General features: G+C 50.4%; 1 protein-coding gene and 1 long non-coding RNA gene across 2 annotated transcripts in view; both read left to right on the forward strand.

The window, feature by feature from the left end:
- LOC116975566 (solute carrier family 15 member 2-like) overlaps positions 1 to 18093 on the forward strand; it is a 94075-nt gene extending 75982 nt beyond the window's left edge. The window contains exon 23 of the mRNA XM_033024858.1: positions 17840 to 18093. Coding sequence (XP_032880749.1) covers positions 17840 to 18034 — 195 coding nt within the window. The 3' untranslated portion in view covers positions 18035 to 18093. The remainder of the gene's footprint in view (positions 1 to 17839) is intronic.
- LOC116975567 lies at positions 688 to 14887 on the forward strand. Its single transcript, XR_004412658.1, has 3 exons — positions 688 to 699; positions 9089 to 9094; positions 14847 to 14887. It is a non-coding gene; the product is annotated as an uncharacterized LOC116975567 (long non-coding RNA).
- Positions 18094 to 23543: the final 5450 nt, after the last annotated feature.

Here is a 23543-nt window from a genome sequence, read left to right on the forward strand (position 1 = left end):
CGGGGTGGAGGTTCCTCCAAGTGTCTACCAAGTCAAAGGAGCCCACGAGCTCCTTCAACTTCTTCACCGACTACTGACCACGCTGGAGACCGGAACGGTCTCCTTCCTCGAGGGTACAGTTGAAATCCCCCCCGAGGATCACGCAGTCACCAGGGTCGATGGAGCTCAGCAGCGTAGACACCTCCCGGAACAGGCGCGTCTGCAACACGGCAAGCTTGGGGGCGTACACGTTGACAAAATGCAACGGCACGCCATCCAGGCGCACGGCCAAGTGAAGCAAGCGGCCTGGCACCAGTTCCTGGACCTTTAGGATCTCAGGCCGGAAATTGAAGACCTCGTGGACTTGTCTCCTGGGGTGGTGTGGGTTTCCTGCAGGAAGCTCACCGCATATTTCCCATCCCTCAGGGTTGAGAGATGGTTAAACCTGCGGAGAGGCCTCCTGCTGCCATTTATGTTGTAACTGGCTTTGGTGATCGCCATGTCAGGAGTACACTAGATCCCCTCACCAGTCTCCCGGTCGCTGACAGCAGAGCTGCTCCTCCCCCTCCGGACCCTAGGTGGATTGGCGGTAGGTTTTACCTTCCGGTTCTTGGCTACAAGGGACGCTCTACGGCTCCCTCTACCCTCAGCAGGAACGACGCTGCTCTCGGCCTTGGCGTCCTTCTCCAGGTCATCCAAAAAGGACCTGAGCTGACGCCGGTCGTTCCCCTTCACCCCCTTTGACCCCTTGCCCCTCACCCTCTTTTTGAGGATGAGTTTTAGCGAGCTAGTGAGCCCTTTTATGTTCGGCCACCGAAGGGAGGCCAGTCTGGGCCGATGCTGGGCTCCTTCGGTGGCCGTGATGAACTCGCGGATCTCCTCCACTGAAATGAGTGGAGTGGCGTCAGGGGGAGCGAGAACATCCATTGACTCATTGCCCGAGGAGTCCCCTTCCACCTGCTCACTGCAGATGGAGTCACCATCCCCAACTCCGGACACACCTTCTGTGCTTAAAACACCCGTCTCACCCTGTGCAGCGGTTGCCTCTGCCCCACCCGCTGGTCTCTCCTCCACCTCAGCCCCAACCCTGGGATCCGTGGTAGAGGGGCCTTCCCCAGATGTACCCGGGGATTCAAGACCATCGGCAGTGGGGGTGACTATCCCTCCCCCAGTTGGGCCCAGAGAGGACTCTGGTGCATCAGACTCAGGGAGTCCCTCTGGAGCCAGGTCCTGAGGCAGAGAAGGGCTGGGTTCCCCAACCCCCTCTCCATCTACAGTCTCTAACTCCAGAGGTGTGCTCTGCGCCTCGTCCTGGGTGGGTTGCTTCTGGGCTTCCTCAGGTGCCTGATGCGGGAGTCCCTCCCCAACAGGAATCTCCCCCTGCTCCATAGCACCGGAGTGGTCCCCATCACCACCCTCCCCAGAATCCCCTCCAGAACATGGGGCCGGGGCCTGAACCAGACGGTGGGAGCCTTCCTCCACCACAGTACTCCCCTCCACCCTGGAGGATTCCCGTTCGTCCCCCTTCTGCTCCTCCCCAGAGAGATGCCTCCTCCTTTTCTTCACAGGGGAGGAGCTCACAGACTCTGGTGTCGCCTTAACAGCCTTTTTCTGTGGCTCCCGCCCGATCCCCACTGCCCCCGGCTGGATTATGGGGCTTGCGGACTCCCTAATGGGAGGTGAAGGGATGGGTGGATTCCTCTTGTCCTTGGGGTTTTTGTTCCCCAGGTGCTTCACCTTCTTTGCCACCTTGCCCCCCTTCTTTTGAACCTCCCCACCCCCACCCACGCTCTGCGCAACCCCAGGGTTCGCTGCCTCAACTACATGGGGGGTGGTAGCAGGGGGGAGAGGGGGGTTAGTGGCACTGGAGGCGGAGGCCCCCGCCCGGGATTTGGGGCAATTCCTCCAAATATGCCCCACTTCCTTACAGGCATGGCACCTTGGGCGCTCCGATGTCCAGAAGATGGTAAAGTCACGCCCGTCCTGCTGGACACAGAAGCGCCCGTCAACTACCTCCTCCTGGTCCAGCATTATTGACAGCTGGCGCCGGAGGGAAAGAACGTGCCACAGCTCCTTCCTGCGGAACCCCTGGGATATCGGGATGATGTCCGTGAGTACCTTCCCCAGGGTGTGAAGGTGGGGAAGGAGGGCCTCATTTGTGATGCAGGGTGGGACATTGGACAGGACCACCCGCTGCGCAGTGGTCACCAAGAGCTCAACCTGCAAAAACATTCCCCCCACTGTGACCCCTTTACTCACGGCCGCATTCACCCCCTCAACAGACTCAAGGAAGAGCACGGCCTTCCCAAACATTTTGCCCACATACAGGACACCTGCGGGCTTGTCCGCCACGGCAACGTCAGCCAAGCAGTCCTCCAGGTTGATCTGGGGGGGCAAGTAGCACCTTATCCCATGCTCAAACGGCAGGTTCTTCATGGGGAACCGGGCCCCCAGAGCAGTAGCCGAAGCAGCTGAAGCAGCCGCCTTTGCATAGCTCCTGGAGGGCCCCGCTCCCCCTGAACACTGACCCAGCATAGTATCAGGTGCTACAATTTTAAAACATATCACTGAAACAGACACAGACAGTCCAAATGGCATGAGGCCAAGTCCAAAGACAAAAAAAAAACGAATGGAAGTTCAAGAGAGGGAGGCAAATTGGTGTCGCCTCAAACGCTGATAATGGCAGCTCCCCCGGAAAACTGCTGCGTCACCACCTCTTCGCTGGAAAACTCTTGGCTCTCCTGCATTCCCTGGCGAGCTGCTGACCTTCGCAGGCAATCCCAGCTGTTCTTCGCCGCTCCTACAGCAACAAAAGGGGACTTAGAATAGAATATAGAATAGAATAGCCTTTTATTGTCATCCAGACCGAAGTCTGAACGAAATTTAAGCAGTCATACATATAATATAATACAATACAATAAAAAACAACAATAAACACATATTAACATCCACCACAGTGAGTCCACCCAACATCTCCTCACTGTGATGGAGGCAAAAGTCTTAGGGCTGCAGTCTCTTCCCTCCTCTTCTCCTTCTGCGCTGAGGCGATACCCCCGGGCGATGTTAAAACCTGTCCTCGCGGCTCAAACACCGCGGCCCGGGGTAGTCGAAGCTGCCGCTCACCAGACCTGCTGACGCAGCCGCTGGCCCGCGGCCGAACCCCCGGTCTCAGGCCACCGCCACCAGAACTGCCGTCCCAGCCCCCGGAGCATCGTTCCAGCCCCGAGCCGGATCGCCCTCACGTGAGTGCTGCCACCGTCTCAGCCTCGCGCCAGGCCGCTGCTCCTCCCTCGCGCCAGGCCGCCCCGACTGGGCACCGCTCCTCCCTCAGGCTGGGCCGCCCCGACCGGGCACCGCTCCTTCCTCAGGCTGGGCCGCCCCGACAGGGCACCGCTCCTCCCTCGGGCTGGGCCGCCCCGACCGGGCACCGCTCCTCCCTTAGGCTGGGCCGCCCCGACCGGGCACCGCTCCTTCCTCAGGCTGGGCCGCCCCGACCGGGCACCGCTCCTCCCTCAGGCTGGGAACGCCGTACCTCCCCGAGCTCGGCTACTTCGACGGGAGCACCGTTCCTTCCTCGGGCCGGCCGTCACAGCCCCTCACGAAAGCCCTGTTCCAGCCCCGAGCCGGGCCGTCCTCACGGGAGCGAGCTCAGTGCGAGTCCTGGCGGGCTCTGCCTCCTGAGCCTCGAGGTCGCCAGCTCCGCCATTAGGCCTCAGCGCAGACGGAGGGAGAGAAGGGGAATACGACAAAAAAGTCGCATTCCCCCGCAGGGAGAGACAGCAAGCCCCGTTTCAACCCCCCCCCCCCCCCAAAACACAAACTAAAAACCAAAAACTAGACTGACCAAAACGAAAATAAACAACCCAAAAACACAAAACAAACAGGACTGCCGGAGAGCCGCTGCAGCCAGAGCCGCGCCGCCACTAGGGATTTGCGCCGCCACTAGGGACTTGCCTGCAGTCTTGTTGTTGGAAGCCTCCTATCTCTCGGTCTTGCCGAGAGAAAGGAGGCTTCGTCGTCAGCTCCAAACTCCAAGGCCGCAAAAGAAGGTCGAGATGGTGGAGGTGCAGAAAAACCTCCCACACCCCCCGAAAACCTGACCGGGCCGGACAGCCTTAACGAGTCAGTAAGGGGGTTGTTCTGGACGCAGTTGTACAAGTCCAGAAATAATTTTCTCCCCTCTTTTGGTACACAAAACAGTTTCCTGGCAGGTTTCCAGCCACCGTAGTGGGAGCTACGCAGTCAGTTGATAAGACTGCTCGCAGTCCCAAAACAAGCAGAAAGACTTTAAAACAAGTCTCTGCAGCGTTGCAGCGATACAAAAAGATGTTTAAGGTACCGCTGTATCTCCTCCGAATTCCATAAAGATGTAAAACACACTAGATTAACAGCTAAATGGATTTCTAAGGTGTATCATTCTACATTTATTCATAAATCTAGAGGAGTTGCAATAATTATTCGCAAAGGTATACCTTTCATACAAAGTTCTATTATAGAGGATAAAGAAGGCAGATATGTAATAATTACAGGGGAATTATATTCAAAAAAGGTAATTTTAATGAATATATATGCCCCTAATTTTGATAATCCATTATTTTTTAAGAAAATATTTAATAATATTCCTATATCCACTCAACACAATTTAATAATTGGAGGTGATTTAAATTGTACTTTAGATAATTATCTAGATAGATCATCCGCAAAAAGGAAAGCTGCCTCGAAATCAAGTAAATTCATAAATGCTTTTATCAATACATCTAATATTAAAGACATCTGGAGGTTAGATAATCCATCCGGACGAGAATATTCTTTTTTCTCGCCCGTACATGGAACCTATTCGAGGATAGATTATTTTTTAATAGATTCTAAATTACTTCCTTTTACGTATGATGCAAAATATCATAATATTATCATCTCGGATCATGCGCCATTAACATTTAAGATAAAATTAAAAGATATATCTAATAAAACTACTACCTGGAGATTTAACCCTCAGATATTAAAGGACAATGACTGTTGTAAATATGTGATGGATCAGATTAAATTATTTTTTGAAACTAATGATAATCCTGAAACTTCTCCATCACTATTTTGGGACACATTTAAGGCATTCATGCGTGGCGCAATAATATCCGCACAAGCACATCTCAATAAAGAAAATCGAAAAATAGAACAAAATTTAGAAAATGAGATAAAACGTCTAGATAATGAAAATATAAAACAGCCTTCCAAAGAGTTAAGTAATAAAATTGCATCAGTAAAATATAGATTAAATAAAATATATTCTAATCAAGTGATTAAACTTTTTCAACAAACTAAGCAAGTGTATTTTGAATTTGGAGATAAGCCACAAAAATTACTAGCACGACAGCTTAGAAAATTAGAAGATGAGAAGATGATACACGGAATTAGATCTGAGTATGGAAATATATTAATTACTCCAAAAGATATTAATGATAGATTTTTACAATATTATAAAAATCTTTATTCGTCAAAACTAACAGGACAAACAGATAGTATGGAAATATTTTTACAAGAATGTCAAATCAATAGCTTAGATCAGGAAGGTAGAGAATTGTTAAATGCTGAAATAACAGTAAAAGATATTATAGAATCAATTAGTTCGCTAAAGAACGGAAAAGCAGCGGGCCCAGATGGCCTGAGTGCAGAATTTTATAAAAAATTTCAAGATCTGATTTCCCCAAGATTACAAATAATGTATAGATATGCATATGACCAAGGAAAATTACCAGAATCTTTAAATGAATCCACAATTACACTCATCCCTAAAGTAGATAAGGATTTGGAAGATCCTGGATCATATAGAGCGATTGCCCTTTTAAATACAGACCAAAAAATATTAACTAAGGTCTTATCTAGGAGATTAAGTTTAGTGATCTCTAAATTAATACATTATGATCAAACAGGTTTTATCCCAAAACGTTACTCATCCCATAATCTCAGACGTTTGTTTAATATTATATATTCAAAAAGAATACGAGATACGGAACTAGCGGTTATATCACTAGATGCAGAAAAAGCGTTTGATCAGGTGGAATGGATGTATTTATTTAATATAATGGAAAAGTTTCAATTGGGGGATAGATTTTGTAAATGGGTAAGAATTTTATACTCGAATCCTATGGCAAGAATTTTGACTAACCAAATTTTATCAGCCAAATTCAAACTCTCTAGGGGATGCAGACAGGGATGTCCGTTATCACCCTTATTGTTCGCATTGGTGATAGAACCATTGGCGGAAAAAATTAGATCTGAACCTGAAATATATGGCTATAATACTGATACAACAATTAATAAAATTTCTTTATATGCAGATGATGTTTTGATTTATATTACAAAACCGGAAATTAGTATTCCCAACCTGCTAAACATTATAACTAAGTTTGGTGCATTTTCTGGGTATAGGATTAATTGGGATAAAAGCGAGATTATGCCAATAACAGGAATAAATCTTAATACATTACAACAATACCCATTAAAAGTAGTTACAGACAAACTTAAATATTTAGGGATTAACGTAACTAAAACTCATAACTCATTAATAAAATCCAACTATCCTCAACTATTAGATAAACTTAGAAAAAATATTTTATATTGGAAAACACTGCCTATATCCATGATTGGTAGAATAAGTGCCATAAAGATGGTATTTCTACCGCAGTTGTTATATTTGTTTCAGGCTATTCCTTTTTTTCTTCCGAAAACTTTTTTTAAAAAAATTGATAATATTGTCAATAGCTTTATTTGGGATTATAAAAATCACAGAATAAATAAAAACATCTATGCAAAGCTAAGATAAATGGAGGATTAGCACTTCCAAACTTTTTATATTATTTTTGGGCTGTTCAGATTAAGAATATGAATTTCTGGTGGGTAAATATGGATCATGAACCGACATGGTTAAATATAGAAAAGGAGGACTGTCTACCTTTCAATGTAGGTTCGATAATTTTTGCACCAACGGAAGTACAAAAAAAATATTATAAAGACAACCTAATAATATATAATAATAGACGTATTTGGAAACAAATAGTTAAGACTCTACACTTGGATAATCTCTCATTTAGATTACCAATTATGAATAATCCATCGTTTAAACCTGCTATATTAGATGGGGGGTTTAAACAATGGGATGATTTAGGAATTACAAGGATAGAACACCTGTATAGAAAAGGAAAATTTCTTTTATTCCAGGAGTTACAAGATATTTATGGATTGTCTCCACAACATTTATTTAGGTATTTACAAATTAGAGATTATATTAAATCCAATACACAAGATTATAAAAATAAAGAAGCAGGATTGTTAGATGAACTGTTTAATTTATATCCAAATACAGAAAAATTAATAGCTTATATATATAACATCATTTTGGATAAGGAGAATCCAATAACGGAAGTATATCGTCAAGCATGGGAAAATGAAATGGGATTGGCTATAACAAAAGAAAACTGGGAAGAAAGTCTACAACGAATACACCGGTGTTCATTAAACGCCAGACATATACTGATACAATTTAAAGTATTATATAGGTTACATTATTCGAAAACTAAATTAAATAGTATTTTTCCGAATCTCTCCGCTATTTGTGATAAGTGCAAGAAAGCAGAGGCAAATTTAATACATAGTTTCGTTACATGTCCTAAATTGAATTATTACTGGACAGAAATCTTTAAAGTTATTTCTGAAGTTATCAAAGTTAAATTGGACCCTAACCCAAAGCTAATAATATTTGGAATTCCGGATTTACATCTATCACTTACAGTAAATCAAAGAAATTTCTTTGATTACTGTTTAATAATTGGAAAAAAAATCATATTGAAATTTTGGAAGGGAACATTATCCCCCACAACCAAAATGTGGGCAACAGAGATGATGGAGACGTTACATCTGGAAAGAATTAGATTTGTCCTATTGGACAAGTATAATTCTTTTGAACAGATATGGTCTCCATATATACAGTATTTAGAGAAGTAGCTGTTCTTGGCAACACAGCTCGACGTGCACCCTGCGGGATTTGGTGAGAATAATTCATTTTTATATTGGAATTACATATATGTCTTTATTGATACTATCACTTGTAGTAGTGTTATTAATAATACATATTGTGGTTACTAAAAATTTTTTTTTTTTTTTTTTTTTTTTTTTCGTTTCTCTTTTCTTTCTTATATATAATCAAATTATTATTTAATCACTCTCTTAATGATTTATAACTGTTCTATTCTTTCTCTATCATTATTTCTAAAAAAATAGTAGATAAGTATTACTAGTGTTTTACTTAATGCAAATTGAATTAATTTGATATAAAGTTGTTTGAAGCATTGTAATTGATTACCTTTAATAAAAAAATATATTAAAAAAGAAAGACTTTAAAACAAGTCTCTGCAGCGTTGCAGCGATACAAAAAGATGTTTAAGGTACCGCTGTATCTCCTCCGAATTCCATAAAGATGTAAAACACACTAGTTCTTTTGTCCGGACGGGAGCTCCTAATCACCACACCTCCTCGCGTAAACAGCTTTTTTTTTTTTTTTTTCTTTTTTTTTTTAATCAAAAATATTTATTAAAATATTAAAATAGTATTGACAATACAATAAAACAAAACACCACCATAATACAAGACGAACAAATATGCTAAGCAACTGCTAAACAATTATATTGCAATCCTTGTCAAGGATACATTCAACCCCCCACGGTGCCCAGCGGTCCCGGAACTCCCTCAGGGTGCCCCTAGACAGGGCGTATTCCCTTTCCATCCGCACCCGGGCACGGACGTATCCCCGGAAAAGGGGCAGGCAGCCGGCTCGGGTAGAGCCCTCCAACGTCTGGTGCCTTGACTCACGGATGGCAAGCTTGGCCAGGCCCAGGAGCAACCCAACCAGGACATCTTCAGCCCTACCCTCTCCCCTACGCACAGGGTGTCCAAAGATGAGGATGGTGGGTGAAAAATGCAGCCAGAAGGCAAGGAGCAGCCCCTTTAGGTATTGAAACAGTGGCTGCAGCCTCACGCACTCCATGAACACGTGGTACACAGACTCTTCCAGCCCGCAACAGTGGCAGGCGGCTGGCGAGTCTGTGAACCGCGAGAGAAACAGGTTGCAGGGAACACCTCGGTGCAATACCCTCCACCCCAGGTCCCCAATGTAGAGGGGGAGAATCCCTGCGTAGAGGGACCCCCACCGGGGGCCCCCCTCGCGACCTGAGGGCAACACCGACCGCCACTTGGTGTCCGGACGGTGGACCAGGGCGAGGAAGTGCAGGGTGTGGAGGAGGAGCCTGTACAGGACACGCCTCCCTGCGTCTCGGAGGGAGACGAAGGGTGTCGAGGAAAGGCGGCTCAAATTGTGTGGGACCGGCTCCCGGGATGGATTACGGCGCCTTGGTCCGATGAGTACTTCCGGCTGAGCGGGGGCTTGCTCAACCACCAGTACTCCTCACGTTTGAGCCCCCCGGTCACCCGATGGGGCGGGACAGGGACCGGCTGCTCTCAAGCCCGGGCCGTCACCCTCCGCCGGTGGAGGTGGGGCCTGGTCAACGGCAACCAGGTTCCAGACTCTCAACAAGTCCCTGTAGAAGCCAGGCATCCCCATCAGGACCGCACGGCTGACCCCCACCATCGGGATCCGCGTACCTCCTTGAAGGCAGCGGCTCCGTTGGAAAAAGTGCGTTGCCAGCACGTGCCACCTGGGAGGATGCCCTGAGTACAGGTATCTCTGCAAGGTCCTGAGGCGGAGAGCCGCCACCTTGGTGCGAATGCACACCAGCGACTGACCGCCCTCCTCGATCGGGAGACTCAGGACCGCTGCAGAGACCCAGTGCTTTCCTTTGCCCCAGAAGAAGTCCACCAACTTCTTCTGGATGATCTCAGCAAAGGTGGCTAATGGGACCAATGTGGTCAATCTGTACCAGAGCATGGAGGCCACGAGTTGGTTAATGACCAACACCCTGCCCCGGTACGAAAGCACTCTGAGGAGACCCGCCCAGCGCCCCAGCCGGGTGACGACTTTCACCTCCAGCTCCTGCCAGTTCGCCAGCCAGGTCTCCGCACCGGGACTCAGGTAGACTCCCAGGTAGAGGAGGTGTGTGGTACTCCACGTGAAAGACCTCATCTCCTCTGGGAGGGAGTCCACCTGCCAGGGACCCACCAAGAGTCCAGAACATTTCCCCCAGTTGATCCTGGCAGAGGAGGCTGCCAAGAAGACTCGTTGGCACTCATGCATCCTCTGCAGGTCGACGGGGTCGGTGACCATGAGGAGCACGTCATCGGCGTAGACCGAGAGGACCACCTCCATGTCCGGCTCGCGTAGAACCATGCCCGTCAACTTCCCCCGAAGCAGACTAAGGAATGGCTCCACGCAGATGGCGTACAGTTGGCCAGACATGGGGCATCCCTGACGTACTCCTCTGTGGAAGGGAATGGGGGCCATCAAGGATCCATTGACTTTCACGAGGCACTCTGCGGTGGCGTATAAAAGTCGGATCCGGGACACAAAGTGCGGTCCGAACCCAAACGCCCGCAGAGTCAACAGATACTCGTGATCCACCCTGTCAAAAGCCTTCTCCTGGTCGAGGGAGAGAAAGGCAGTGGGTACACCGGTCTCCTGAGCCAGGTAGACCAGGTCCCGGACCAGATGGATATTGTCCTGGATGGACCGGCCTGGGACCGTGTAAGACTGGTCAGGGTGCATCACTTGAGCCAGCACTGGGCCCACACGGTTTGCCATTGCCTTGGCAAAGACCTTGTAGTCGGTACAGAGGAGGGAGACTGGGCGCCAGTTTTTTAGACGGCGGAGATCGCCCTTCTTGGGCAGAAGGACCACGACAGCCCTTCGCCAAGACAGGGGCATCTCTCCTGTCGCCAGGTTCTCCCTCAATACCATGGTGTAGTCCTCCCCAAGGATCCCCCAGAAAGTACGGAGGAACTCTGCTGTCAGTCCGTCTAGGCCAGGGGATTTGCCCCTTCGGATCTGACGGAGGGCCGCGGTCAGTTCATCCAGTGTCAGGGGGGTATCCAGACGCTCGGCACCCTCCGGGTCGACCGTAGCTAGACCTTCCCACAGATCACTACACTCGTCCCCGCCAGAGCTATCTGGAGAGAACAAGGTCCCATAAAAGGAACGAACTGCTGCGTTAATGTCCTCTGGTTCAGTGACGGAGGAGTCATCATCAGCGAGCAGCTCCACTAACTGCTGACGGACTCCCCGCCACTTCTCCAGCGAGTAGAAGAAGGGTGAACCGCGGTCCAAATCGTGGAGCAATTGGATCCGCGACCTCACGTACGCGCCTCGAGATTGCTCCAACTGTAGCTCCTTCAGCGCGTCCTTCTTCTCCTGGTATTCCCTCCAGAGGATCGTGTCCCCGACGGTCTGACTTAGACGCGAATCCAAATCGAGTAGCTCGCTCCCGAGCTGTCTGATCTAGGAATCGCGTCTCTTGGTCGACCCTCTAGTGTACTCCTGACAGAAACTCCGGATGTGGGCCTTGCCCACATCCCACCATAGCCGCAGGGAGTGAAATCCTCCCCGCTTCCTCTTCCAGGTATTCCAGAACCTCGCAAACGAGTCCCGGAAGCGGCGATCCTCCAGCAGCCGGTTGTTAAAATGCCAGTACGCGGACCCTCCCCTCGTGCGCAGCGGGGGCTAAACTCCGCCCACACCAGGTGGTGGTCCGAGCACGGCACCGGCAGCATGGAGGTCGCCGAGACGCGGGAGACGTACGCCCTAGAAATGTACAGGCGGTCGATGCGAGACCCACCCCCCTCTGACCTCCTGGAGAAGGCCCTAGAGTCGGGGTGGAGGTTCCTCCAAGTGTCTACCAAGTCAAAGGAGCCCACGAGCTCCTTCAACTTCTTCACCGACTCCTGACCACGCTGGAGACCGAAACGGTCTCCTTCCTCGAGGGTACAGTTGAAATCCCCCCCGAGGATCACGCAGTCACCAGGGTCGATGGAGCTCAGCAGCGTAGACACCTCCCGGAACAGGCGCGTCTGCAACATGGCAAGCTTGGGGGCGTACACGTTGACAAAATGCAACGGCACGCCATCCAGGCGCACGGCCAAGTGAAGCAAGCGGCCTGGCACCAGTTCCTGGACCTTTAGGATCTCAGGCCGGAAATTCGGGGCCAACAAAATGGCCACCCCACTGGAAATGGAGCTGCGGTGCCTCATGAAGACCTCGCCACCCCACTCCAGGAGCCAAGTGGACTTGTCTCCTGGGGTGGTGTGGGTTTCCTGCAGGAAGCTCACCGCGTATTTCCCATCCCTCAGGGTTGAGAGATGGTTAAACCTGCGGAGAGGCCTCCTGCTGCCATTTATGTTGTAACTGGCTATGGTGATCGCCATGTCAGGAGTACACTAGATCCCCTCACCAGTCCCCCGGTCGCTGACAGCAGAGCTGCTCCTCCCCCTCCGGACCCTAGGTGGATTGGCGGTAGGTTTTACCTTCCGGTTCTTGGCTACAAGGGACGCTCTACGGCTCCCTCTACCCTCAGCAGGAACGACGCTGCTCTCGGCCTTGGCGTCCTTCTCCAGGTCATCCAAAAAGGACCTGAGCTGACGCCGGTCGTTCCCCTTCACCCCCTTTGACCCCTTGCCCCTCACCCTCTTTTTGAGGATGAGTTTTAGCGAGCTAGTGAGCCCTTTTATGTTCAGCGACCGAAGGGAGGCCAGTCTGGGCCGATGTTGGGCTCCTTCGGTGGCCGTGATGAACTCGCGGATCTCCTCCACTGGAATGAGTGGAGTGGCGTCAGGGGGAGCGAGAACATCCATTGACTCATTGCCCGAGGAGTCCCCTTCCACCTGCTCACTGCAGATGGAGTCACCATCCCCAACTCCGGACACACCTTCTGTGCTTAAAACACCCGCCTCACCCTGTGCAGCGGTTGCCTCTGCCCCACCCGCTGGTCTCTCCTCCACCTCAGCCCCAACACTGGGATCAGTGGTAGAGGGGCCTTCCCCAGATGTACCCGGGGATTCAAGACCATCGGCAGTGGGGGTGACTATCCCTCCCCCAGTTGGGCCCAGAGAGGACTCTGGTGCATCAGAGTCAGGGAGTCCCTCTGGAGCCAGGTCCTGAGGCAGAGAAGGGCTGGGTTCCCCAACCCCCTCTCCATCTACAGTCTCTAACTCCAGAGGTGTGCTCTGCGCCTCGTCCTGGGTGGGTTGCTTCTGGGCTTCCTCAGGTGCCTGATGCGGGAGTCCCTCCCCAACAGGAATCTCCCCCTGCTCCATAGCACCGGAGTGGTCCCCATCACCACCCTCCCCAGAATCCCCTCCAGAACATGGGACCGGGGCCTGAACCAGAGGGTGGGAGTCTTCCTCCACCACAGTACTCCCCTCCACCCTGGAGGATTCCCATTCGTCCCCCTTCTGCTCCTCCCCAGAGAGATGCCTCCTCCTTTTCTTCACAGGGGAGGAGCTCACAGACTCTGGTGTCGCCTTAACAGCCTTTTTCTGTGGCTCCCCCTCCTCCCGCCCGATCCCCACTGCCCCCGGCTGGATTATGGGGCTTGCGGACTCCCTAATGGGAGGTGAAGGGATGGGTGGATTGCTCTTGTCCTTGGGGTTTTTGTTCCCCAGGTGCTTCACCTTCTTTGCCACCTTGCCCCCCTTCTTTTGAACCTCCCCACCCCCACCCATGCTCTGCGCAACCCCAGGGTTCGCTGCCTCAACTACATGGGGGGTGGTAGCAGGGGGGAGAGGGGGGTTAGTGGCACTGGAGGCGGAGGCCTCCGCCCGGGATTTGGGGCAATTCCTCCGAATATGCCCCACTTCCTTACAGGCATGGCACCTTGGGCGCTCCGATGTCCAGAAGATGGTAAAGTCACGCCCATCCTGCTGGACACAGAAGCGCCCGTCAACTACCTCCTCCTGGTCCAGCATTATTGACAGCTGGCGCCGGAGGGAAAGAACGTGCCGCAGCTCCTTCCTGCGGAACCCCTGGGATATCGGGATGATGTCCGTGAGTACCTTCCCCAGGGTGTGAAGGTGGGGAAGGAGGGCCTCATTTGTGATGCAGGGTGGGACATTGGACAGGACCACCCGCTGCGCAGTGGTCACCAAGAGCTCAACCTGCAAAAACATTCCCCCCACTGTGACCCCTTTACTCACGGCCGCATTCACCCCCTCAACAGACTCAAGGAAGAGCACGGCCTTCCCAAACATTTTGCCCACATACAGGACACATGCGGGCTTGGCCGCCACGGCAACGTCAGCCGAGCAGTCCTCCAGGTTGATCTGGGGGGGGCAAGTAGCACCTTATCCCATGCTCAAACGGCAGGTTCTTCATGGGGAACCGGGCCTCCAGAGCAGTAGCCGAAGCAGCTGAAGCAGCCGCCTTTGAATAGCTCCTGGAGGGCCCCGCTCCCCCAGAACACTGACCCAGCATAGTATCAGGTGCTACAATTTTAAAACATATCACTGAAACAGACACAGACAGTCCAAATGGCACGAGGCCAAGTCCAAAGACAAAAAAAAAAACGAATGGAAGTTCGAGAGAGGGAGGCAAATTGGTGTCGCCTCAAACGCTGATAATGGCAGCTCCCCCGGAAAACTGCTGCGTCACCACCTCTTCGCTGGAAAACTCTTGGCTCTCCTGCATTCCCTGGCGAGCTGCTGACCTTCGCAGGCAATACCAGCTGTTCTTCGCCGCTCCTACAGCAACAAAAGGGGACTTGCCTGCAGTCTTGTTGTTGGAAGCCTCCTATCTCTCGTTCTTGCCGAGAGAAAGGAGGCTTCGTCGTCAGCTCCAAACTCCAAGGCCGCAAAAGAAGGTCGAGATGGTGGAGGTGCAGAAAAACCTCCCACACCCCCCGAAAACCAGACCGGGCCGGACAGCCTCAACGCGTCAGTAAGGGGGTTGTTCTGGACGCAGTTGTACAAGTCCAGAAGAATTTTCTCCCCTCTTTTGGTACACAAAACAGTTTCCTGGCAGGTTGCCAGCCACCGTAGTGGGAGCTACGCAGTCAGTTGATAAGACTGCTCGCAGTCCCAAAACAAGCAGAAAGACTTTAAAACAAGTCTCTGCAGCGTTGCAGCGATACAAAAAGATGTTTAAGGTACCGCTGTATCTCCTCCGAATTCCATAAAGATGTAAAACACACTAGTTCTTTTGTCCGGACGAGAGCTCCTAATCACCACACCTCCTCGCGTAACCAGCTTTTTTTTTTTTTTTTTTTTTTTTTAATCAAAAATATTTATTCAAATATTAAAATTGTATTTACAATACAATAAAACAAAACACCACCATAATGCAAGATCAACAATTATGCTAATCAACTGCTAAACAACTATATTACAATCCTTGTCAAGGATACATTCAACCTCCCTCGGTGCCCAGCGGTCGCGGAACTCCCTCAGGGTGCCCGTAGACAGGGCGTATTCCCTTTCCATCCGCACCCGGGCATGGACGTATCCCCGGAAAAGGGGCAGGCAGCCGGCTCGGGTAGAGCCCTCCACCATCTGGCGCCGTGACTCGCGGATGGCCAGCTTGGCCAGGCCCAGGAGCAACCCAACCAGCACATCTTCAGCCCTACCCTCTCCCCTACGCACAGGGTGTCCAAAGATGAGGATGATGGGTCGCGTAACCAGCTTGGAGGGGATGATGGTATTAAACGCCGAGCTGTAGTCAATGAATAACAGCCTGACATATGAGTTTTTGTTGCCAAGTGGTCCAGTGCGGAGTGGAGGGCAAGCGAGATCGCATCCACCGTTGATCTGTTGTGGCGGTATGCGAACTGCAGTGGGCCCAGGTTTTTGTTGAGGTAGGAGTTGATTTGCTCCATGATCAGCCTCTCAAAGCACTTCATCACCACAGACGTTAGTGCCACTGGTCGATAGTCATTGAGGCACGTCACTTTGCTCTACTTGGGCACCGGTATTATTAGTGCCCTTTTAAAGCAGGTGGGAACCTCAGACCTCAGAAGTGAGAGGTTGAAAATGTCCGTTAAAACTCCAGCCAGTTGGTCCGCACAGGTTGTCAACGCAGTTTACAAGCAGATCAGCATGTGTACCAGGGAGTTGTGTGTCTATGTGTACCTGTCTGTGTGTGTGTGTGTGTGTGTGTGTGTGTACATGTGTATGTGTCTGCGTGTGTGTGTGTACATGTGTATGTGTCTGCGTGTGTGTGTGTACATGTGTATGTGTCTGTGTGTGTAGGAGTGTGTGTGTGCCTGTGTGTGTGTGTAGGAGTGTTTGTATGTCTCTGTGTATGTCTATGTGTGTGTCTATGTGTGTGTATGTGTCTGCGTGTGTGTGTGTACATGTGTATGTGTCTGTGTGTGTAGGAGTGTGTGTGTGCCTGTGTGTGTGTGTAGGAGTGTTTGTATGTCTCTGTGTATGTCTATGTGTGTGTATGTGTCTGCGTGTGTGTGTGTACATGTGTATGTGTCTGTGTGTGTAGGAGTGTTTGTCTCTGTATGTCTGTGTGCATGCGTGTCTATGTGTCTATGTGTGTGTGTGTGTGTACATGTGTATGTGTCTGTGTGTAGGAGTGTGTGTGCCTGTGTGTCTATGTGTGTGTGTATGTCCCTACATGAGATATTACCCATCCATGGCCTCCAGAGATGCTGTCTGATGTGCGGTTACTTCAGGGCTCTATGCCATTTTTTTGTAAACCAGCATCTGGAATTCCTTGTGTCTATTTTCTACGGTGTGTATTTGTGTGTGTAAGTTTGTGGAATCATCATCATAGATTCATAGTGATTAATGCTGTGGTGGATGTTTGTGTTACATTTTTATTGTGGTTGTGTGTTCTTTATTATTGTACCGCTGCTGACAACCCAGTTTCCACCGACCCTGGTTGTGTGGCAAATAAATTCCATTCAAATTCCATTCAATACAGCGTGGAAACAGACCCTTCAGCCCAACTTGCCCACACTGACCAACATGCCCCATCTACACTAGTCCCACCAGCCTGCCTGCGTTTGGCCCACCTACCCGATCTATTCCTCTCATGATCTATTCCTCTCATGATCTTATACACCGCTACCTCCTCCGGCAGCTCGTTCCACCACCCCTTTGTGTAAAAATGTTACCTCTCGGTTTCCTATTAGGACGGAGTTTGTGCGTTCTCCCTGTGACCGCGTGTGGTTTTCTCCGGGTGCTCCGGCTTACTCCCACACTCCAAGAACGTGCGGGTTTGTAGGTTAATTGGTTTCTGAAAGATTGTTAATTGTCCCTGGTGTGTAGGATAGTGTGAGGGTGATCATTGCTCGGCACGGACTTGATGGGCCGAAGGGCCTGTTTCTGCACTGTATCTCTGAAGTCTTAACCCCCTGTCCCACGGTACGAGTTCATTCCAAGAGTTCTCCCGAGTTTGCCCTGATTCGAACTCGGAGATTTACGGTAATGGCCACCCATCGGTACTCGGGGCTCATCATGTTGAAAAATCTTCACGAGTCTTCCCGTGTTTACCTTCCGTTAGCGAGTCTTCCCGGGTACCTGCTGTTAGCGCTAAGAGACGTCCCCGAGCTCCGACGTACCCGCTACGTTCATTCTCCGTGCTTACCATGAGTTTGATTTATTTAAAACTCAGGAGAGCTCTTGGAATGAACTCGTACTTCAGCCTGAAAACCTGACGGATAACAGAGTGGGGAGGTGCTGAATGTTTCTCCTGCATCGTGTACAATTCCATCGGCGCCGATCTTCTCTTCTTCTTATCGAGTCCACACACAGGATTAGAAGTTGTTCAGCCAGAGCTGAACACACCTCTCGGCATCTGCATACAATGGTGTCTGTCTTGTCGCTTCTTGTGCTTCTTGTGCGAGGTGGTGGAAAGATTGGTGGAAACAGGGCCGCGACGTGAACGCTCTTTCCTTGACGATGTCCCTTTTTCCACCCACAGTGGGAAGAGTTTGTGCTCTTTGCCTGTCTCCTGGTTGCTGTCTGCATCATATTCTCCATCATGGCTTACCACTACACCTACGTGGACTCCGGAGAGTTGGCCAAGCCGGCCAAGGATGCAGAGGAGGAGATCGCTCTATCACTACCGTACGCAGACGAACCCCTCGACGCAGTTTACAAGCAGACCAGCAGGTAGACCGGGGGGGTTGACGCCAACCATCACCCTGCCCCCAGCGCCATTCACGAGTCCGTCCCATTGTCCATCCCGCTCTTGAGATGAGGTCTTCTCCAATGATCGGGTTCAGCGTGATGCCAAGACGATTCTTATTTAAAATGAAGTAGCTGAGGTTAGGGTTGGTGGGACGGTGTGGGGGGGGGTTTGGGTGGGAGAAGGTGGTGGCGAGGGGATATTGATAATGGGGGGGGGGGAATTTTAACAGAATAAGTTTAAACCGCTCAGAGCCTAGTCATCACATGACAGGAAGCACATGATTCCACAGGAAAGGAGTTCGTTGCCAGGACAACAGATTTTCGCCATGGATTTTATTGGAGCCAAGGAGGATGAGGGGACGTGTAATGGTGGCACACATGATAGAGACTTGCTTGGATGGATTACCATGGCCCTATTTTCCTTCGCAGAGAGTTAATTCACCGTACAGGAGAGATTTAGTTTTACTGTCAATCGGGGAAGCAAAATGAAAGAGTTAGACAGAGTTCTTCAAGAAAGCGGAGTCAGGGGATATGGGGAGAAGGCAGGAATGGGGTACTGATTGTGGATGATCGGCCATGATCACAGTGAATGGTGGTGCTGGCTCGAAGGGCCGAATGTCCTCCTCCTGCACCTATTGTCTATAGTCTATTGACAGACCTTTTTCCCCAGAATACGATGGGATTGTGGAACGTTCTGTCTGAAATGCTGCGGAGAGGAAGAATTTCTAATGCTTGCACTTGAAGGGTTGCACGCTCTGACACTGGTTGACCAAGAACTGGAGGGTGACTTCAGCTCAATAATAGCTAGCATGGTCTCAACGGGCCGAATGGTCTCCTTCCGTGTAACAAACGTCACCTTCAGTCCACGGCCTTCCTTTATTCCGGGTCAATCCCCCTTTTACGGTCCGTCCAAAATGCCTGTACATTCAACATGTTGTAAAGTGGGAGACAGGTGCCGGATTCTCGAGCAAAACACAAAAAGTGCTGGAGGAACTCAGCGGGTCGGGCAGCAACTGTGGAGGGAAATAAACAGGCGATGTTTCGGGATGGGACCCTTCTTCAGACTGACTGTCACAAGGGGGAGGGGGAGAAAGCTTGAAAAGAAGTGGTCATGTGACAACGCTTGGCGAGTGATAGGTGGATACAGTTGAGGTGGGTGGATGATCAGCAGGTGGGTGGATGAAGGCATGAGATGAAAAGAAGACAAAAGGGTGTCAGATATGGAGAGAAGTGGAGAGAAATGTAAAGCCAGAGGCGCGGGTGGCAAAGTGACGCAGCGGTGCCGCCTTATAGCTTCAGAGACCGAGGTGCAAAATGACACTGGTATGACAGCAGCACCTGGGAGCTGAGTGGCTGACTATACAGCGAGTATAATACTGATTGTGGATGATCAACCATGATCACATTGAATGGCGGAACTAGCTCGAAGGGCCGAATAGCCTATTCCTGCACCTATTGCCTATAAGTCAAGTCATAGAGTCATACAGCGTGGAAACAGACCCACTGCCTTTCGATTCGTTCCCATCGTGTGATGTCACAATGCCCAATGCTCGCAGACGTCCAATCGCAATGCCCTACGCTCGCAGACGTCCAATCGGAATGGATCCATTTACATGTACGGCTTCCGGCTGCATTTCTTCCTTTGATTCCCTGCAACTCCGAAACCGGACGCAGAATCGCCGACTTCTTTTTCCATTTCGATAGAGATTTCACTTTTCTTTCTAAGTATCCGCTCCTCATTACATTTCGTCGTGTTTAAGTACACGTTTTAAATCAAATCCTTCCCCCCCCCCACCCAATATTTCAAAAATGAACTGGCTTCTCACCCACGGAATCAGCCCCAGCCCCTGGTGAACGTTCCATTGTGTGATGTCACAATGCCCAATGTTCAAATACATCGTTGCCATAGTGACATTACAGAGAAGGTTCACCAGACTGATTACTGGAATGTCAGGATTTTCATATGAAGAAAGACTGGATAGACTCGACTTGTACTCGCTAGATTTTAGAAGATTGAGGGGGGTATCTTATAGAAACGTATACAATTCTTAAGGGGTTGGACAGGCTAGATGCAGAAAAATTGTTCCGGATGTTGGGGAAGACCAGAACAAGGGGTCAAAGTTTAAGGTTAAGGGGGAAAGCAGAATCGCCGACATCTTTTCCATTTCGGTAGAGATTTCACTTTTCTTTCAAGGTATCCGCTCCTCATTACATTTCATCGTGTTTAAGTGCACGTTTTTAATCAAATCCATCCCACCCCACCCCCCCCAACACTATTTCAAAAATAAACTGGCTTCACACCCATAGAAACAGCACCAGCCCCAGCCCCTGGTGAACGTTCCATCGGTGTGATTGTCACAATACCCGATGCTCACATATGTCAAATCGGAATGGATCCATTTACATATGCCTTTGCAGGAGCCCCAGCCCCTGGTGGACGTTCCATCGTGTGATGTCACAATGCCCAATGCTCAAAGACATTGTTGACATAGAGGGAGTACAGATAATAGGCTGTGGGCCGATGAGCTTATTCTGCAGTTTCGTTACCCAAGTTACCAAACTACATGAAATTTTCACAAATTGTGTAAAAATATTTAAACAATCACCACTGAAACTCAGAAACACGGGGAAAAAATGTCGGCAATTTTTTAGTCAAACAAAGTCTGAAGAAGGGTTTCGGCCCGAAACGTCGCCTATTTCCTTCGCTCCATAGATGCTGCTGCACCCGCTGAGTTTCTCCAGCAATTTTGTGTACCAAAGCACGTTTAACATTGAGTTATCTGCCAGTTGGCCAATCACGCGCTTTGTTTCAGGCTAGCACACAAAATGGCTGAGGGAGCTTCACAGATGCCTGTTTTACTGGAGATTCCGATGTGTTGATCTGTGGAATAAATGTCGTGGAAACTTGCAGCAGGTTCATTGTATTTAGTGGGAAAAGCATAAAAAAAGCTGAAGAAAGTGCTGCGAGGTCGATTAAAGTGCAAGAAAGCAAAGTCCCTGCTGAAGTGAGTTCTTGATTCATGGGGTCCTTCTTTGTGTTCCAGCAAATCAGCAGGGATACTCTACACACGCTGGCTAGTGACAATGTTTATTACTGTTATAGCTTAGTCTCCCCCTCCCCCCCCCCACACTCTTTCCTTCCTCTCTGCTCCCCCCACCCCTCTCTCCCCCTCAAATCCCACTCTCCCCCCTCCCTCCACACTGCTTTCCCCCTCTACCACCTCATTCCCTTACCGTGCACAGTCTCTGTCTTAAGAAGGAACTACAGATGCTGGAAATCGAAGGTTAGACATAAAAAAAGCTGGATAAACTCGCGGGTGCGCAGCATCTAGGAGCGAAACCCGGAAGAAGGGGTTTCGTCCAAAACTTGCCCTTTTCCATCGGACCATAGATGCTGCTGCACCCGCTGAGTTTATCCAGGTTTTTTGTTGTTGTACCAGCCTCTCTCTCTCTCTCTCTGACCTTCTCTCTTCTCATGCACGCCCGTTCAAACCCCTCCACCCCCCCCCCCCCCTGTCACCTCTCTCCCCCATCCTCTCCTCACCTCCCTCTCCCTCTCCACCCCTCCTCTCCCCTTCCACACAAAATATTTTTGCGGGGGCAGGTCAACAGTGTGTGTGACTGTTTGTGAGGCGGCCACGCGCATCTCCATTCAAGAAGACGCTCATCCTGTTTGTGGAGGCGCGAGCATAGTGTGTTCACAAAGATCTTGTAGCGGAGAGCTCCGCTATAAGATCTTTGTGTGTGACGACACACGCTCCCCCCCCCCCCCCCCCCCTTTTGGTGCAGGAGGCGGCGCGCAGCATTTGAACGCACCGCGATTGTTCGAATTCTTCACTAACCGTCATTCTGACTTTGCTGTGAAGAGAAAAGTCCTGGATTGCATTTGTCTGATGCAGGAAGATTGTTCCCGATGTTGGGGAGTCCAGGACAAGCGGCTCCACAGTTTAAAGATAAGGGGAAATCCTTTAGTACTGAGATGAGGAAAAAAATTTTCACACAGATAGTGGTGAGTCTCTGGAACTCTCTGCCGCAGGAGGGTAGTTGAGGCCAGTTCATTGGCTATATTTAAGAGGGAGTTAGATGTGGCCCTTGTGATAAAGGGATCGGGGGTATGGAGAGAAGCAGGTACAGGATACGGAGTTGGATGATCAGCCATGATCATATTGAATGGAAGTGCAGGCTCGAAGGGCCAAATGGCCTACTCCTGCACTTAATTTCTATGCTTCTATGTTTCCTCTCCTCACCCCCCTCACCCCCTCTGCCACCCATCCCTCTCTCCCCCCCCAGCCCCCCTTCCCTCTCTACCTCCACCCCCTTCCCCCTACCCCTCTGTCCCTCTTTCACCACTCCCCCTACCCTCCCTCCCCACTCTTCCGCTTCTCTCATCCCTTACCCCACGCCTCTCCCACCCCCCCCCCTCTCTCTTCCCCTCCCTTCCCCTCTCTCCCCCACCCCTTCCCCTACCCCTCTGTCCCTCTTCCACCACTACCCCGTCTCTCTTCCTCCCCAGCCGCTTCCCCCTCTATCCCCTCCCTCCCTCCCCACTGCTACCACTTCTCTCCTCCCCCTCTCCCTCTCCCCCCCCCTCTCCCTCTCCAATCCCTCTCCTCCCCTCCCCCCCCCCTCTCTACCCCTACCCAAACCCCTCCCCTCCCACCTCCCCCCCCCACCCCCCTCCCCCCATCTCCTCTCTCCCCGAAACCCTCTCCCCCTCCACCTCCCTCCCCACTCTTCCACTTCTCACCCCCCTCCCCTCCCCACTCCTCCCCACTCTTTCCCCTCCCTATCCCCCCCCCCCCCCTCGCCTCTCCCTCCTCCCCCCCTTCCCCATCCCCCCCTCCCCCCCATCTCTCTCCCCATCTCTCACCCCCTACCCCGCTCTCCTTTCCCTCCAAAATCTATCCCGTTCCTCCTCCTCCTCTCCCCTCCCTCCCCCTTCTCACCCCCCCCCCCCCCCCCCCCGCAAACGCCGTTGCGGAAACAGACCCCACGGGTCTGCACTTGGGTCTAGTATAATTTAAAACTGTGTGTGTGTGTGTGTGTGTGTGTGTGTGTGTGTGTGGGTCATTTTGCCTTTAAACGCATCTCAAAAACCAGATGCTGAAACGGGGATATTTTTTACATATTTCAGTAGAGATTTTCCTTGTGATTTTAGAAATCCACTCCTCTGTAAATTTGGTCAATTATTTCCCCCCAAATTTTATTAAAGTTGTTGACCTTTTTTTTAAAAATCTGACCAGCTGCTGATGTTACATAACGGGAAATTTTTACATATCCTGTTAGAAATTTACCTTATGATTTCAAAATCCACTCTTCTGTAAATTTGGTTAACTATTTCACGAGTTATTTACTAAAATCTATCACCAAACTGACATTTAAAATATATAACGGATGCCCAGCTGCTGACCTCTCAATGCCTTTGCTCATGGCCCACCTCGCTCGTGGCCCCGCCTCCCCCCGGCGCCTGGATTAATGCAGCTGCTGTCAACGTG

This window comes from Amblyraja radiata, chromosome 7 (assembly GCF_010909765.2).
Source record: "Amblyraja radiata isolate CabotCenter1 chromosome 7, sAmbRad1.1.pri, whole genome shotgun sequence".
In the NCBI taxonomy this organism is placed as follows: domain Eukaryota; kingdom Metazoa; phylum Chordata; class Chondrichthyes; order Rajiformes; family Rajidae; genus Amblyraja; species Amblyraja radiata.